The sequence below is a fragment of the Hemitrygon akajei genome, chromosome 10, assembly GCF_048418815.1.
Source record: "Hemitrygon akajei chromosome 10, sHemAka1.3, whole genome shotgun sequence".
NCBI classification, from domain to species: Eukaryota; Metazoa; Chordata; class Chondrichthyes; order Myliobatiformes; family Dasyatidae; genus Hemitrygon; species Hemitrygon akajei.
The window spans coordinates 74309879-74328120 of record NC_133133.1 but is presented as its reverse complement, the minus strand read 5'-3'; the positions used below and the strand labels follow the sequence as shown (position 1 = coordinate 74328120).

The 18242-nt window shown below is 43.7% G+C and overlaps 1 protein-coding gene across 2 annotated transcripts in view; it reads right to left on the bottom strand.

Annotated features, from left to right (window-relative positions):
• The window catches only part of LOC140734481 (gamma-aminobutyric acid receptor subunit alpha-3-like), a 507133-nt gene that overhangs the window by 419798 nt on the left and 69093 nt on the right, over positions 1 to 18242 (bottom strand). For both annotated transcript variants that reach the window (XM_073058484.1, XM_073058483.1), the window contains exon 2: positions 3281 to 3413. In XM_073058484.1, the coding sequence (XP_072914585.1) occupies positions 3281 to 3366 (86 nt within the window). In that variant the 5' untranslated portion in view covers positions 3367 to 3413. The remainder of the gene's footprint in view (positions 1 to 3280; positions 3414 to 18242) is intronic.

The following is an 18242-nucleotide window of genomic DNA, read 5'->3' as shown; positions in this document are numbered from 1 at the left end:
CTTATCTGATTAGGAATATAAAAAGTTGCAGAGTTTAGTTGACTCAGTCCAATATAATCACAAGCACATCCCTCCCCACCATTGATGTTATCTACAGGAGGCAGTGCCTCAGGAAAGCATCAGCCATCAACAAAGATCCCCACCACCCAGGCCACTTCACCTTCCTGCAGCTGCTACCCAGCAGGAGGTACAAAAGCCTGAAGTCCCACACCACTAGGTTGAAGAAGGGTTACCTCCTTTCAGCAATAAGGTTCTTGAAACGCCAGCACAATCCACTCAGTCGAGTTTAGTGACACAACCACTTTGATCACTTTGCACTACTATTGACTTGATTTAGTTCTAATTGCCTTCTTTCTTGTCAAAATTGGGCATCATTTATGTGCAATTTATATTTTCCTTGTGAATGCTGTCAATCTGATGTAATTGCTAGCAATTGTGCCACAGAGCATGTTTTCATTGCCCTTGTTGGTAATGTATCTATGTATGACGATAAACTTAACTTTGACTTTGGGGTTCAGCCTCTCTGAAGATGTGCTGCTGTCTGTGCCAACACATGTCTGAATCTCCAGGTTCAAAGTTCACAAAATGGGGTAAATGTGCATTAAAAGCCACACAAATTTCTGAACCAAGTCAAGTCCAGGCACTGCTGCCATGGGGAGCCGATGCACCGTTGACCTGCTGATCGATAGGAAGCAAACCAAGATTAAAGGACACTCAGCTTTGCTGTCTCACAATAACAATTGCCGTGGAGGGGGGGGGGGGTGTGTGTGTGTGTGTGTGTGTGTGTGTGTGTGTGTGTGTGTGTGTGTGTGTGTGTGTGTGTGTGTGTGTGTGTGTGTGTGTGTGTGTGTGTGTGTGTGTGTGTGTGTGTGTGTAGGTTTATGTGAAAGAGTGTTCTAAGTACGTTAACGGGTAACCCCACTGACTGCAGTGAGATTGAACCTGAATGTCTGTTATTGACTAGACCTGACACCATGCAAAGAACAAAATTTCATGTCCAAAGAGAATAAGAAAAATAACTGCTTTCTATTGGCAGTTATCGTTATTCCAGAGGCTGCAATCTCCTCTTCCTCAGGAAACTCTCACTCATCAGTTCAACTTGTAACACCTGTGATTTTATCACGTGTGTGATTGGTCGCTTCTATTACATCAGGTGCTAATAGGCCATCAGAAGGTTCTAGATATCGGTAGGAGGTAGTGAATAGAAACCACACACTTCTGGCGATAAGGGTTTGTGTACAAGAGAAAAAACAAATATACAAAATGTTTACATGATCAAGAACAATTCAAAATTCCAACATTTTGTTTAGGATCCAAATTTTTGATATCAAACCAGCACAAATTCAAATCAGTGAGATTCCTTTGCTACTCTAATCTCTCTAACTAATTCTATCCAGTGTTATTCCCTATTTAAAAGCTTACAGACTAAACTTTGCTTTTTACTTATTCTTAGTTAAAAACCAAATATAATTCCTATTCTCAAGTATTATAGTTAACTTCAGAAAAGTTAAACTCTACAAATTTCAATTCAAATTCAAAAATTATATATACACAGTTTAACTCCTTTCACAATTTTCCAACATCACAACTCTTAAACAAAGTGAATCCCATTCAGTATCTTATCAAAGTCTGTGAAAAAATCATCAGGTCTTGCAGAAAATCAAATTCAGATTCTTCGATTGAAACTAAACTTATACATCTAACCATATTAAATCCTCTGCGTCATTACACATTTCGGTCCCGCACTGGTTCTTCATCTTGGGTGGCTCTCCACCTTGTTTCTTGGTTCTTTGGAATGAAATAGTTTATCATCCACAGAAAGTCAATTCACAATCTTGACCAAATCCCTTGGGTTGATTTTGCAGAACTAATTCCCCCGACTACACAGTAGGGATTTTGGACACTGTCTCTGCTGATATTGTCTCGTTAAAGCTGCTGCATATTATAGCTAACTTTAATAAATCTTTTATCGCTATTGTCTCTCCTCCAGGGGTTCCACCCTGAGGTTTTCAAGTTAGTAAGGTAAGGATACTCATTTATAATTCCACTCGTAACAGGTTATGGCTTCAGCTTCTAATCGTTGCTGCGTTTCTCTCCTTGTCTGTCCTGTGTCCAGCCCGCCCCGCTCTGACATAGTGTTTTTTTCAAATTCTCTGTTTTTCCCCAAAAATAAAAAAACCAGTAAACCTCATTTTCATCCCTCCGCAGATACAACTTTGGGTTTAATGAACCTGGGTTACATACTGCCTGCCCCATGTTTCTTCAGCAGATGCAAAGACAGGAGTTCACAATCCACAAAGCTCTCTAGTCATGGTGCTGCTGCCTGTCAGAGCACTGGGTGGATGTAAAATCAATAGAGCTTTGCAAAAGGTATTACCCAACCCTTACGAAGCAATCATTATGAAGGCAGCAATAGTGCCTCGCAGGAGTGAGTGAGTGGGGCCTCTGTCGGTCAGGGTCGACCATGGATGTTGCTTCCTGGCTGTCTAGATGCGCAAGCCTGGGCAGTATGATATGGAGAGCCAGCTTTTGCCCATGTAGCAAGCTCCCCCTCTCCACATGACTGATGAATCCAAAAGAATAGCAGATACCAATAGAGTTTAGTGCCAGTAGCATTGCAGGAGTTGCCAGTCAGCGTTGAACTCCACACGGGACTGCCTTAGGGGCTCCAGCTCCAGACTTTTCCCTCAGGGTTTACTCCTGAAGCCTTCCCATGAGTGGGTATAGCCACAAGGCAGCTTTCCTTCTCCTAGATGACTTGCCAATCATGGCTGATGAGCCCCAGCTGCCTGAAGTGACTGGTTTTAAGGCCCCAATAACCCAGCTTTGCCCCTTCTCCTGTCAGTAGAAATGTTTCTGCCAGACTTTGTAGCTAAGCCACACATGAAGACCAGGAGCTGGACTTGGAAGTCAGAGGCTATTTGAGGTGTACATCATTGGGAGCATTTAATAGGTAGTGAGAGCTTGGCCCCAATACCACCATTGGCTTTAGCAACCTGACGCCCTGCAGGAGGTATTACCAAACTACTGTGAAGCAACTAGAGAAGCTGTTTAGATGTTTATCAGGAGGATATCTACATCCTGTTTCAGATCTCCTTCAGAGCCAAATGGCAGGGGACTTCACCCTTCAGTATTGATACGCTGCCATGGCGATGTAGGTTACCCACAGTCATGGGCATTGCTCCAAGTCAGAACTAAAGGAGGAAGCACAGAAATCCTCACAGTAACGGCGTGCTGACTTCAGGTCTGATCCTGAAAGAGCCAACACAAGACTACTTACCCATGAACAGTCAGGCAGGTCTTGGAGAGAAGAACTATCAGGAGAGTGCTATAAAGTACAAGGAAACCCAGAATTTGTTCAGCCATCTCCAGAGTCTATTCTCAGTATCAGCAAACTCCAATGGGAGGAAGATCTGCAGAGAGATCAGAAGAGACAGTCAGTGCAGCCTGGAGAATACGTGAACAAGTGAGAAAAACTTTGCTCTCTCTAGATTTTGCCTGAGGGCTGTTGAATATTGAGAAATTAGTCTGTCATTATTGGCAGAAGTTTTATTTATTTATCTATCTATTTATTTATTTAGCAGTAAAGCACAGAATAGGTCTTCACATCCCTTCTAGCCACGCTGCCCCAGCAACCCCCTGATAAATCTAACCTAATCATGGGGCAATTGCATCAACACCCCAAAGCTCCTAAGGCAGCGCCTTCCAGACCCACGACCACTACCACCTAGAAAGATGAGAACAATAGATACCTTGGAACACCACCACTTGGAAATCCCCCTCTCGGTCACTCACCATCCTGACTGGAAATATATTGCCGTTTATTCATTGTCACTGGGTCTAAATCATGGAATTCCCTCCCTAAGGGCACTCCCTAAGCTCATCACCACCTTCTCAAGGACAGCTAGGGATGGGTAATAAATGCTGGCGTAGCTGACGATGCCAACATCTGGTAAATGAATACATTTAAAAAAATTAGAATGATCAACTAGCCGACCCAGTATGTCTTTGGACAATTTCTTGGAATTATTTAAAAGTATATTTAATATTAAAGAATATATAAATCATACAACTTTGAGATTTGTCTGCTTAATGGCAGCCACAGAGCAAGAAACTCAAAAGAACCCAATTAAAAATAAATAATGGCCAACACCCAATGCACAGAGAAAGAGAGAAAAAACACAAACCATTCAAACAGTAGAAGCAAGCAACAGCATTCCAAACCAAATTGAGTCCTTAGATCCGAATCCTCAGAGCAGCCAGCGTAGGCCCAAAGCCTCAGTCTCGATTAATCTTATTAGTGGGCCAAGTCATTGCAAAGCTCACAGACACGAGGCACAGCAGCTGAGGCAGTCCCACAGTCTCAGCATGAAATGATGCCGACCCTCACCTCTGGTCCTAACACCCCGCCTTTCCAGTCTATCCAGGCTGGCATTTAAATTGCCCAAACAGCCTCTCATTAGGACTCAGGCCCCACCACCGTGAAACACTTTGGTCCTAGACTATGCTGCCCAGCCCAAAGCTGTTCCCGATCTCTCCAAGTCTGCTTGGTGATCCAACCTCGCACCCGGGTTAGTTGGACGGGCATCAAAACTCCTCTGCCTCAACTCCTCCTCTTCAAATCACTCACTCCAACTCCATCAGCATTGATTTTGGAATGCACCAACATGGTTCATCCCTTGACTTTGCTTCAGCTTTGCTGGCCTCTTTATAGCTTGTGGTGATAACTTACCACTATTTCTTTCAGAAAAGGTATCATTAATTATATTTTAGTCAGAATCCTTACCTTTTGAACTACTAGTAAGCTGCTGCTCACCTTCAGTAGCACCATCTTAAACTGTAAGATTTTTAACTTGGGTTTGCAGTGGCACACCTGCTCATAGCTGACTGATTTTCAATTTGTTGTGTTGGTTATTGCCTCAGTCTCCTAATTAGAACATCTCCAACACACTGCTCTGCTAAAGAGTCTAATACCTTTGTTCTTTCTTGACTCAAAGGCCTCTCACCTCAGGCAGGCATTGTGAAATTTAATAGTTATCTCCTCTTTCTGTCTCTTCAGTTCAACTAACTCTTGATGTAATCAGCTGCTAATTGCCTTGAAAGTGCAACATCACTTGGATTATAAATTTGTCCATAAGAACACAAATAGTTTCTTAATTTAGCTCATTAACACTGTCCATCAGTTTGAGTTTGAAATTGATTACCATTGCTATGCTGGATATTATAAGCAAATATTTTACTTAAATTTTAATGTTCTCCAACCTTCAATGGCTGTTGTGGCCTCTTTTTCAAACTGGTGGACAAAATTATTTAACTCACTCTTTCAATGTTAGATACACATAGATTTCCCCTGCTCTGTTCACTAATTCTTGATGAGCTATCAATTCTACTGATTACCAATGCTAGTCTCAACCTTCCTTCATTCTTCTCTGCACTGAGCTCTACCTGAGCGGGATTCCACTTAGTAACTATGAAAATGGACAAGGGAGAGCCAGTGGATGTACTGTACCTGGACTTCCAGAAAGCTTTTGATAAAGTACCACATAGGAGATTAGTGGGCAAAATTAGGGCACATGGTATTGGGGGCAGAGTACTGACATGGATTGAAAATTGGCTGGTCGACAGGAAACAAAGAGTAGTGATTAACGAGTCCCTTTCAGAATGGCTGGCTGTGACCAGTGGGGTACCGCAAGGTTCAGTGCTGGGACCGCAGCTGTTTACAATATACATTAATGATTTAGATGAAGGGATTAAAAGTAACATTATCAAATTTGCTGATGACACAAAGCTGGGTGGCAGTGTAAAATGTCAGGAGGATGTTATGAGAATGCAGGGTGACTTGGACAGGTTGGGTGAGCGGGCAAATGTATGGCAGATGCAGTTTAATGTGGATAAATGTGAGGTTATCCACTTTGGTGGCAAGAACAGGAAGGCAGATTACTATCTAAGTGGAGTCAAGTTAGGAAAAGGGAAAGTACAACGAGATCTAGGTGTTCTTGTACATCAGTCAATAAAAGCAAGCATGCAGGTAGAGCAGGCAGTGAAGAAAGCTAATGGCATGCTGGCTTTTATAACAAGAGGAATTGAGTATAGGAGTAAAGAGGTCCTTCTGCAGCTGTACAGGGCCCTGGTGAGACCCCACCTGGAGTATTGTGTGCAGTTTTGGTTTCCAAATTTGAGGAAGGACATTCTTGTTATTGAGGGAATGCAGCGTAGGTTCACAAGGTTAATTCCTGGAATGGCGGGACTGTCATATGTTGAAAGATTAGAGCGACTGGGCTTGTATACACTGGAATTAAGAAGGATGAGAGGGGATCTGATTGAAACATATAAGATTATTAAGGGATTGGACACACTGGAGGCAGAAAGCATGTTCCCGCTGATGGGTGAGTCCAGAACTAGAGGCCACAGTTTAAGAATAAGGGGTAGGCCATTTAGAACAGAGATGCAGAAAAACTTTTTCACCCAGAGAGTGGTGGATATGTGGAATGCTCTGCCCCAGAAGGCAATGGAGGCCAAGTCTCTGGATGCATTCAAGAGAGAGTTAGATACAGCTCTTATAGATAGCGGGGTCAAGGGATATGGGGAGAGGGCAGGAACGGGGTACTGATTGTGTATGATCAGCCATGCTCACAGTGAATGGCGGTGCTGGCTAGAAGGGCCAAATGGCCTACTCCTGCACCTACTGTCTATTGTCTATTGTCTATTGTCCACTCTCCATGACAGCACTCCGCAGAATTCAACTTACCATGCATATCTTCCTACCCTCATTTTCCTGCAAAACTTTCAGTAACTTCATTACTTCCAAAGAAATGCATGTCTTTGTAGAGTCAAGAATGGAGCACAAAGCTGTGGCACCTTCCTGCCACAGATGGTGGGGGGTTAGCAGAGACAAACCGTAACAGAGTGTTCTGCATTGGGACCATTTCTTCACCGGAGGGTGTGGGTGTGAGTGAATTGAATAAGAATTGGATAGCATGGACCTTTTAAATGTTATTAGTGTTTTAGGCTTCATAATTGTTGAAAGCCACAACACTTATTTAATTGACAGTCATTTCATATGGGCATTAACTAGTTTTAATGATTTAATTCTGGAGGTGCGCCAACTTTGGACAGCTTCAACAGCACTCAGAACTTCTTTCCATCTTGTTCAAGTTTGCAGTGTGTTTTGCTTCTCCCACCTCACAGGAAACAATCAACAAGAACCATTGTCCATGGACAGAGTGAGCCAAACTCAGTAAATCCAGATGACTTCCCCCCTCCCCCACGAAAGGCAGTGTGGAGCTTAGCATGGCCACAGACTCTGGGTGATTCACTCCTGATGTAAACTGCATACACCTTGTAACTACTGTGCTTTTGAATCAGAGGTTCTGAGATGTACGTAGCTTTACATCCAGCCTCAGAGGCTCACTTATTTTACCAGGACGTGGGCTGGATTGAAAGTTATAGGGAGAGATACGTGTGCTGGGCTTGTTTTCCCTTGGGCAAAGACAGGAGAGAGGTGACCTGAAAGAGATGTAGAACTGTAGTAGATAGGGTAGATGGAATCTTTTTTCCCATAGTATGGGTACAAAAAATAAGAGGGCATAAGTTTAAGATGTGAGGAAGGATGTTTAATGGAGATTTGAAAGGTAAGTATTTTACATGGAGATTGGTCAATATCTGGAATGCACTGCCAGAGAGGTGGTGGACTCAGATAAAATCAATATTTTTTCATTATTACGATACAGTGTAGAATAGGAACTTCAAGTCCTTCGAGCCATACTGCCCAGCAATCCTCCAATTTAATCCCAGCCTATTCACAGGACAATTTACAACACCCTACTAACCAATGAATGGGTACGTCTTTGGACAGTGGGAGGAAATGGGACCACCAAGGACAAACCCACGCTGTCATGAGGAAAACATACAAGCTCCTTGCAGGTAGCGGTGCGAATTGAACCTGCGTCGCTGGTATTATAAAGTGTTGCGCTAACCACTACTATGCTTAAGAGTTAAAGACAGACATTAAATAAGAAAGCCGGAGGAGGATGTGGTTCTAATGTGGGCAAACGAAAAGGTCAGTGTTGACACAGAGGGTTGAAGGGCTGTTTTTGTGATGTACAGCTGTTTTAAGCAGATGAATCAATGGCAGGAAGTCAACCTGTTACACCCTTCACTAAGTTCATGATTTTAACCACAACTGTTGGGGGAGATGTCTCAAAAGGGGAAGGCAGCAGCAGCCAAGTTCATTGCACCATGGGTGGCTCTGCGGCACAGGAGGGAAGGAAAAGGAGTGGGAGAGCTATAGTGATAGGGGATTTGATTGTAAGGGGAATAGATAGGCGTTTCTGCGGCCGCAAACGAGACTCCAGGATGGTATGTTGCCTCCCTGGTGCAAGGGTCAAGGATGTCTCTGAGCAGCTGCAGGACATTCTGGAATGGGAGGGTGCACAGCCAGTGGTCGTGGTGCACATAGGTACCAACGATATAGGTAAAAAACGGGATGAGGTCCTACAAGGTGAATTTAGGGAGTTAGGAGATAAACTAAAAAGTAGGACCATAATGATAATAATCGCTGGATTACTACCAGTGCCACATGCTAGTCAGAGTAGAAATAGGAGGATATTTCAGATGAATACGTGGCTTGAAAAATGGTGCAAGGGGGAGGGATTCAAATTTCTGGGGCATTGGAACCAGTTCTGGGGGAGGTGGGACGGTATAAACAGGACGGTCTGCACCTGGGCTGGACTAGAACCAATGTCCTAGGGGAAGCGTTTGCTACTGCTGTTCAGGAGGCTTTAAACTAATGTGACAGGGGGATGGGAACAAGTGCAGAGAGACAGAGGGGTGTAAAATGAGGGTAGAAGCAAAAAGTAGTAAGGTGAAAAGTAAAAGTGGCAGGCAGGCAAATCCAGGGCAAAAAGCAAAAAGAGCCACTTTTCAACATAATTGTATAAGGGCTAAGAGTGTTGTAAAAACAAGCCTGAACGCTTTGTGTGTCAATGCGAGGAGCATTCGTAACAAGGTGGATGAATTGAATGTGCAGATAGTTATTAATGAATATGATATAGTTGGGATCACAGAGACATGGCTCCAGGGTGACCAAGGATGGGAGCTCAACATCCAGGGATATTCAATATTCAGGAGGCATAGACAGGAAAGAAAAGGAGGTGGGGTAGCATTGCTGGTTAGAGAGGAGATTAACGCAATAGAAAGGAAGGACATTAGCCTGGATGATGTGGAATCGATATGGGTAGAGCTGCATAACACTAAGGGGCAGAAAATGCTGGTGGGAGTTGTGTACAGGCCACCTAACAGTAGTAGTGAGGTTGGGGATGGCATTAAACAGGAAATTAGAAATGCGTGCAATAAAGGAACAGTAGTTATAATGGGTGACTTCAATCTACATATAGATTGGGTGAACCAAATTGGTAAGGGTGCTGAGGAAGAGGATTTCTTGGAATGTATGCAGGATGGTTTTCTGAACCAACATGTTGAGGAACCAACTAGAGAGCAGGCCATTCTACATTGAGTATTGAGCAATGAGGAAGGGTTAGTTATCAATCTTGTCGTGTGAGGCCCCTTGGGTAAGAGTGACCATAATATGGTGGAATTCTTCATTAAGATGGAGAGTGACATAGTTAATTCAGAAACAAAGGTTTTGAACTTAAAAAAGGGTAACTTTGAAGGTATGAGACGTGAATTAACTAAGATAGACTGGCAAATGATACTTAAAGGGTTGTCAGTGGATATGCAATGGCAAGCATTTAAAGATCGCATGGATGAACCACAACAATTGTTCATCCCAGTTTGGCAAAAGAATAAACCAGGGAAGGTTGTGCACCCGTGGCTGACAAGGGAAATTAGGGATAGTATCAAGTTCAAAGAAGAAACATATAAATTAGCAAAAAAAAAGCAGCACACCTGAGGACTGGGAGAAATTCAGAGACCAGCAGAGGAGGACAAAGGGCTTAATTAGGAAAGGGATAAAAGATTATGAGAGAAAGCTGGCAGGGAACATAAAAACTGACTGTAAAAGCTTTTATAGATATGCGAAAAGAAAAAGATTGGTCAAGACAAATGTAGGTCCTTTACAGTCTGAAACAGGTGAATTGATCATAGGGAACAAAGACATGGCAGACCAATTGAATAACTACTTTGGTTCTGTCTTCACTAAGGAGGACATAAATAATCTTCCGGAAATAGTAAGGGACCGAAGGTCTAGTGAGATGGAGGAACTGAGGGAAATACATGTTAGTAGGGAAGTAGTGTTAGGTAAATTGAAGGGATTAAAGGCAGATAAATCCCCAGGGCCAGATGGTCTGCATCCCAGAGTGCTTAAGGCAGTAGCCCAAGAAATAGTGGATGCATTAGTGATAATTTTTCAAAACTCCTTAGATTCTGGATTAGTTCCTGAGGATTGGAGGGTGGCTAATGTAACCCCACTTTTTAAAAAAGGAGGGAGAGAGAAACCGGGGGATTATAGACCGGTTAGTCTGACATCGGTGGTGGGGAATATGCTAGAGTTGGTTATCAAAGATGTGATAACAGCACATTTGGAAAGAGGTGAAATCATCGGACAAAGTCAGCATGGATTTGTGAAAGGAAAATCATGTCTGACGAATCTTATAGAATTTTTTGAAGATGTAATTAGTAGAGTGGGATGGGGAGAGCCAGTGGATGTGGTATATTTAGATTTTCAAAAGGCTTTTGACAAGGTCCCACACAAGAGATTAGTGTGCAAACTTAAAGAACACGGTATTGGGGGTATGGTATTGATATGGATAGAGAATTGGTTGGCAGACAGGAAGCAAAGAGTGGGAGTTAACGGGACCTTTTCAGAATGGCAGGCAGTGACTAGTGGGGTACCGCAAGGCTCAGTGCTGGGACCCCAGTTGTTTACAATATATATTAATGATTTAGATGAGGGAATTAAATGCAGCATCTCCAAGTTTGCGGATAATACGAAGCTGGGCGGCAGTGTTAGCTGTGAGGAGGATGCTAAGGGGATGCAGGGTGTCTTGGATAGGTTAGGTGAGTGGGCAAATTCATGGCAGATGCAATTTAATGTGGATAAATGTGAGGTTATCCACTTTGGTTGCAAGAACAGGAAAACAGATAATTATCTGAACGGTGGCCGATTAGGAAAAGGGGAGGTGCAACGTAACCTGGGTGTCATTGTACACCAGTCATTGAAGGTGGGCATGCAGGTACAGCAGGCGGTGAAAAAGGCAAATGGTATGTTGGCATTCATAGCAAAAGGATTTGAGTACAGGAGCAGGGAAGTTCTACTGCAGTTGTACAAGGCCTTGGTGAGACCACACCTAGAATATTGTGTGCAGTTTTGGTCACCTAATCAGAGGAAAGACATTCTTGCCATAGAGGGAGTACAGAGAAGGTTCACCAGATTGATTCCTGGGATGGCAGGACTTTCATATGAAGAAAGACTGGATCGACTAGGCTTATACTCACTGGAATTTAGAAGATTGAGGGGGGATCTTATTGAAACGTATAAAATTCTAAAGGGATTGGACAGGCTAGATGCAGGAAGATTGTTTCCGATGTTGGGGAAGTCCAGAACGAGGGGTCACAGTTTAAGGATAAAGGGGAAGCCTTTTAGGACCGAGATGAGGAAAAACTTCTTCACACAGAGAGGGGTGAATCTGTGGAATTCTCTGCTACAGGAAACAATTGCGGCCGGTTCATTGGCTATATTTAAGAGGAAGTTAGATATGGCCCTTGTGGCTAAAGGGATCGGGGGTATGGAGAGAAAGCAGGTACAGGGTTCTGAGTTGGATGATCAGCCATGATCATATTGAATGGCGGTGCAGGCTTGAAGGGCCAAATGGCCTACTCCTGCACCTATTTTCTATGTTTCTATGTTACAGCTCTGTAATCTAGTCTAACTTACACCCACTTGCCCTTGCCTATCAACAATTTAACCACCCCCGAATTAAAATATTCCAAGGCTCTGCTTCCAGTTGTGGACTTCCCTGAGAAAGGAAATGTGTCAAAGTTGCTGCTTCTGGGAGATAATAAATTTGGTTCCTGCCTTCCTTCTCAAATGGTTACAAATAATCCCAGGGAAGCTTTCACCAGGAGCAAACAATGAAATACAGCAGATCAGACAGCATCTGTGGAGGAAGACAAAAAGCCAAAGATCTTTCAACAAACTGAGTGAAATTTGAAAAAAGGAGATGGGAGATGAAGGAACAAGAAAGGAAATAAAATCCAATGAAGCTGACCAAGTGAAAAGGTAGATAGATTACAGTCAGAGACTGACACTTGAAATCCGAAATGAACTGAAAATACTGGAAACACTCAGCAGGTCAAGCAGCATCTGGGGGGAGAGAAATCCTTAATGCTTTGAGTCTAAGTATTTTAATCAAATCACTCCTTAGTGAAAAATAAGTTTTAAAATGCAGAAATCTTGGTAGGGTGGGAATGGGAAATAAGTGTCCCTGAATTCTGCTGCAATATTTATTCTTCAGTCAAGATCACCTGCTTATGTAATTCATAATGGCCCTTTGTTCATCACTGCTAGATGTGAATTGATTGTTAGTTTCCTAGACTACATCCATGGCAACACTTTCTTGGTGGCGAAACATTCTGGAGCAGACTTAGTTTGTGAAAAGTGCTTCAGACGTGGATTTATTAAGCAAAAAATAATAAATCTGCTGGAGGCTCTTAGTTGGTCGAGCGTGGTGGAAAGGAATTGCCAACTCTTTGGATTAAGACCTTACATCAAAGTTCAAAGTAAATTTTATTATCTAAGTACATATATTTCATCATATAACCCCTCAGATTAATTTTCCTGTAGACATACTCAACAAATCTATAGAATAGTAACTATAACAGGATCAATGAAAGATCAACCAGAGTGCAGAAGACAACAAACTGTGCAAATGCAAAGATTAATAAATAGCAATAAATAATGAGTACATGAGATAATGAGGTAAAGTGTGCTTAAACTGAGATTATTGGTTGTGGGAACATTTTAGTGGATGGACAAGAGAGTGTAATTATCCTCTTTTGTTGAAGAGCCTGATGGTTGAGGGGGAAGTAACTGTTCATGAACCTTGTGGTGCGAGTCCTGAGGCTCTTGTACCTTCTAGCAGATGGCAGCAGTGAGAAAAGAGCATGGCCTGGATGGTGGGGATCTCTGATAATGAATGCTGCTTCCCTACAGCATTGCTTCATGTAGATGTGCTCAGTGGTTGGGAGGGCTTTACGCATGACGTACTGGGTTCAATATACTGCCTTTTGTTGTATTTTCCATTCAAAGGCATTGGTGTTCCAATACCAGGCTGTGATACAGCCAGTCAATACACTCTCCACTACACATCTATAGAAGTTTGTCAAAGTTTTAGATGTCATGTCAAATCTTTGCCAACTCCTGAGGAAGTAGAGGTGCTGTCATGATTTCTTTGCAATTGCACTTATCTGCTGGGTCCAGGACAGATCCTCTAAAATAGAAACATGCAGGAATTTAAAGTTGCTAACCCTCTCCCACCTCTGATCCTCAGATGAGCACTGGCTCATGGACCTCTGGTTTCCCCTCTCCTGAGGTCTACAATCAGTTCCTTGGTCTTGTTGACATTGAGTGAGAGGTTGTTGTTATAACACCACTCAGCCAAGGAAGATCATCAAGCCAGTGAAAGGTGGCCTTTGGTCTGCCTCAAACTCATTGGTCTTGATCCACAGTGAGATGTCTGTAAGGGAATACTATAGACTGGTACAGTCCAGGCAGTGGGAATACATACTAAGGGCTGCACTGAAACTTGGTGCAGCCAATGCTAAGTCTTTGTAGGGAAGGCTCCTTCCACTACTGGAGGGGCTGAGATGAGGGGGAGGGTGATTGTCCCTCCCAAACAATATATATATATTGGATAAAGATTTCATAATATTAAAATAATGCTGTCTGTGTAGGGTCTGCTCATTATCCCTGTGACTATGTGTGTTCCTATTGGGTGTACTGGTTTCTTCTTGCATCCCAATGATTGGCAGTGCAAACTACCCCTCAGTATGTGGGTGAGTGGAAGAATTGTGGAGGGGGCTGTTAATGGGAATGTGAGAGAATAAAATGGGCTTTGTGAGTGAATAGCTGGCTGAAAGTGCATTGATTTTGTGAGATGGATGGTCCATTTACATGCTGTGGAACTGTGATATTAGAGTATACCAATGGATCTGCTGTGGACATGTGTTTATGAATAAGTGCATGAAAGGGTCTGTATCTGTGAATGAACAAATTCAGAATGGAATTGGTCTCAACTACAACACTACTGGGATGTGTTGCTGCCTCTTTGGGTTCACATATTTAGACTGTTGAGTTGGATAAATATCAGAGATGACACCCAGTGAACAACACTCCACATCACTCTGGACAGTGTCTGTGAGGAGACTGTGACTCCAGATAATAAATGAGCAAGGAAAGTTATAAACTGGCAAGCTACAGGGTTAGGACATACTATGTGAATACACCCCTTCCTTCAGAAGGGAAGAGACGTGCAGTGGTGATGGGGGATTCCATAGTTAGAGAAGCAGACAGGAGATTCTGTGGACATGAAAGAGACACCTTCATGGTAAGTTGCCTTCCAGGTGCCAGGGTCTGTGAGGTCTCAGATCAGGTCCACAACATTCTAAAGGGGGAAGGTGAGCAGCCAGATGTCATGGTACATATTGGTACCAATGATATGATAGGAAAAAGAAGGAGGTCCTGAAGGGAGAATCTAGAAAGTTAGGTAGAAAGCAGCAAGACAGGACCTCCATGAATTTGTTGCCACAGATGGCTGTGGAAGCCAAGTTATTTGGCGGTGGTTGATAGGTTCTTTATTAGTCAGGGTGTGAAAGGCTATGGGTAGAAGGCAGGAGAATGGGGTTGAGAAGAATAATAAGTCAGCCATGATGGAATGGTGGAGCAAACTTGATGGGCCAAAAGGTCTAATTCTGCACCAATGTCTTATGGTTTTACAGTACCAGCTGTAAGATCGGGGTTAAATTTTCACAGTCTGTAAAGAGTTTGTATGTTCTCCCTGTTATCTCATGTGTATCCTCCAGGTGATTCAGTTTCCTGCATTCCAAAGATTATAGCTTGTAAGTCAGGAACATGCTGTGTTGGTGTTGGAAGCATGGTGACAATTGTGGTCTGCCCTCAGTACATATCTGGACTGCGTTGGTCATTGACGCAAACGATGCATTTTACTCTGTGTTTCAGTGTTTGGATGTACAAGTGATAATGGCAATCTTTTAAATGTGTTGAAGGATGGCAAATCTTATTCAATTTAGAATAGCAAGAGGAGTTGCATTTTATTCTTATTTATTTTGAAATACAGCTTGGTAGCAGGTCCTTCTCGCCCAACGAGTTGCACATCTCTGGAATGTGGAAGGAAACTGGAGGAACCCGGAGGAAATCCAAGAGTTCATGTAAAAAATGTACAAACTTCTTGCAGACAGCACGGTATTAAACCAGGCCACTGATGCTGTAATAGAGGTGTGCTAACCACTACGCCACTGTGCTTTGGGAAGTCAAACCAGGCATTACTTTCTCAGTGAATAGTAGAACCCTGGGGAAACCTAGGAGTACCAGTACACACTTGGCTGAAAGTGGCATTACAGGTGAAGAAGCCTTTGGTATGCTGGCCTTCATCAGAGAGGACACTGGGTATATGAATTGCAACACTATGTCATAGATATACAAGATATTGCTGAAGCCTCTGCTGCAGTACTTTAAACTCTTGTGTTATCTCTTTATAGGTAAAGCGTCATCACATTGGAACTAGTACAAACGAGATTTACAAGAATGTTCCCTGGACTCAAGGGCCTGAGTTAATGTGAGAGCTTGGGCAGCCAAGGACTTGGAACATAGGAGATGAAAAGGTAATCTTATAGAGGTGTATGAAGTTGTAAGGACATAGAAAGGGAAGATGTGTACAGATTTTCCACAGGTTGGGGTATCAAGATCCAGAGAGCATGGGCTTAAATTGACAGTGGAGTGGAAAGCTGGGGTTTCTCTCCTGTGCGATGTCTCAACCGGTCACACTCGCACCATTGTGCCAGCCAACTGGAGGCAAACTGCTTTTGACTCCATACATGGCCCCTCGCACCTTAACCTGAAGACCTCTCAGAAAGTGGTTGCACTAAAGTTTGTGTGCCGTGGCCTTAGGAAGGACGTGCGTGATTAGACTGCAGCCTGTGTGGAGTACCAGTGGGCAGAAATTAACCGTCATTTCCAGGCACCATTAGCACCTCTTGAGGTCCCTGAGTGATGGTTTGATTGTGTCAATGTGGACCTTGTTGGTCCTTTTCCCTCCTCCCATGGTTTCTTACTATGATGGACCATACCACCAAGTGGCCAGAGGTCATCCCCCTGGCATCAACACTGACTGCAGACGTAGCTCAGGCGTTCATCAGTTTCCGGGTTGATCAGTTTGGCACCCCATCTGATATTTCCTCTGATCGCGCTCCCCAATTCATAACAAATCTCTGGGCTGTGATGGCTCAGAACCTCAGTGTTAGGCTACATCACACCACGATGTATCACCCGCAGTCCAATGGCCTGTGAAAATGGTTTCACTGCTCCATTAAAGGCTGCTCTGAGGGCTTCCCTGACCGATGAGTGTTGGCATGATCGTCTCCTGTGGGTCCTGCTGGGGCTCAGAACAGTTCCAAAAGAGGACCTGCAGTTGTCTGTGGCTGAGTTGGTATAAGGGTTGGTACAATTGCTAAATGATGTTATTCCTGATGCTACGACTACCTGGTCAGCCTCTCATCAGCATTCCACTCTCCTCAGTAAATTCAATTCCTTTATACCTATCCTTACCTCCCATCATGGCCTACAGCATCTTGGGTACCCGTGGTCTTCCGTTCCGCCTCGTTTGTTTTTGTCCACCATGATGCACACCTACATTCCCTTAGGCCCCCAAACAATGGCCCATTCCACATTTTGGAATGGAGAGAAAAGACTTTTATTGTAGATAAGAGGGGTAAACCTGAATGTGTTTCGGTAGATCGCCGTAAGTTGGCCCACCAAGATTTGGAGAATTCCACTACCATGCTTCTGCCTTCACGACATGTCCCTGAGCATGTCAACCAGAGGCATCTAGCGTTCCTCCACTCATGGAACGTAGGACCCGAGCCGGGCAGCTTGTTGGAGCTCCGAACTGGCTCATAGTGCCAGTTTTAGTGAATTCTCGGTGGGGGGCTGTGTAGGGTAATGTAATTGATGGAAACTTACATAGTTCACAACCTCCAACATCGAGTTGGGTGTTCTCTCTCTCTCCCAGTGTAAGTGCTCTCCTGCTCCAAATCATCTACCATGTCCCTGTACCAAAAAAGACCAAGGTAACATGTCTGAATGACTGGCGTCCTGTCGCACTCACCTTGATAATAAGCAAATGCCTTGAGAGGCTGGTCAAGGACTACATCTGCAGCTTACTACCACCCACCCTGGACACAATACAATTTGCCTACCAACACAACCAATCGACAGATGATGCAATAGCCACTGCTCTACATACCATTCTTCCACATCTGGAGAAGAAGGATGCTTATGTGAGAATGCTGTTCTTGGACTACAGTTCAGTATTCAACACCATAATTCCCTCCAGGCTCGACAAGAAGCTCAGAGACCTCGGCCTTGACCCTGCCTTGTGCAGATGGATCCTGGACTTCCTGTCAGATCGCCGGCAGGTTGTAAGAGTGGGCTCCCTCACCTCCAACCCTCTGACTCTCAACACAGGAGCTCCTCAGGGCTGTGTACTAAGTCCCCTCCTTTACTCCCTGTATATTCATTACTATATTGCCATCCACAGCTCTAATCTGCTAATTAAATTTGCCAACAACACTACATTGATCGGCCTTATCTCAAACAATAACGAGGTGACCTACAGGGAAGAAGTCATCTCTCTGACACAGTGGTGTCAAGAAAACAACCTCTCCCTTGATGTCGCAAAAATAAAGGAGCTGGTTGTGAACTACAGGAGGAATGGAGACAGGCTAACCCCTATTGACATCAATGGATCTGGGGTTGAGAGGGTAAACAGCTTCAGGTTCCTCAGCATCTGCATCACCGAGGACCTCACGTGGTCTGTACACACCAGCTGTGTGGTGAAAAAGGCACAACAGTGCCTCTTTCAACTCAGATGGTTGAGGAAGTTTGGTATAGGGTTCCCAAATCCTAAGAACTTTCTACAGGGGCACAATTGAGAGCATTCTGACTGGCTACATCACTACCTGATATGAGAACTGTAACTCCCTTAATT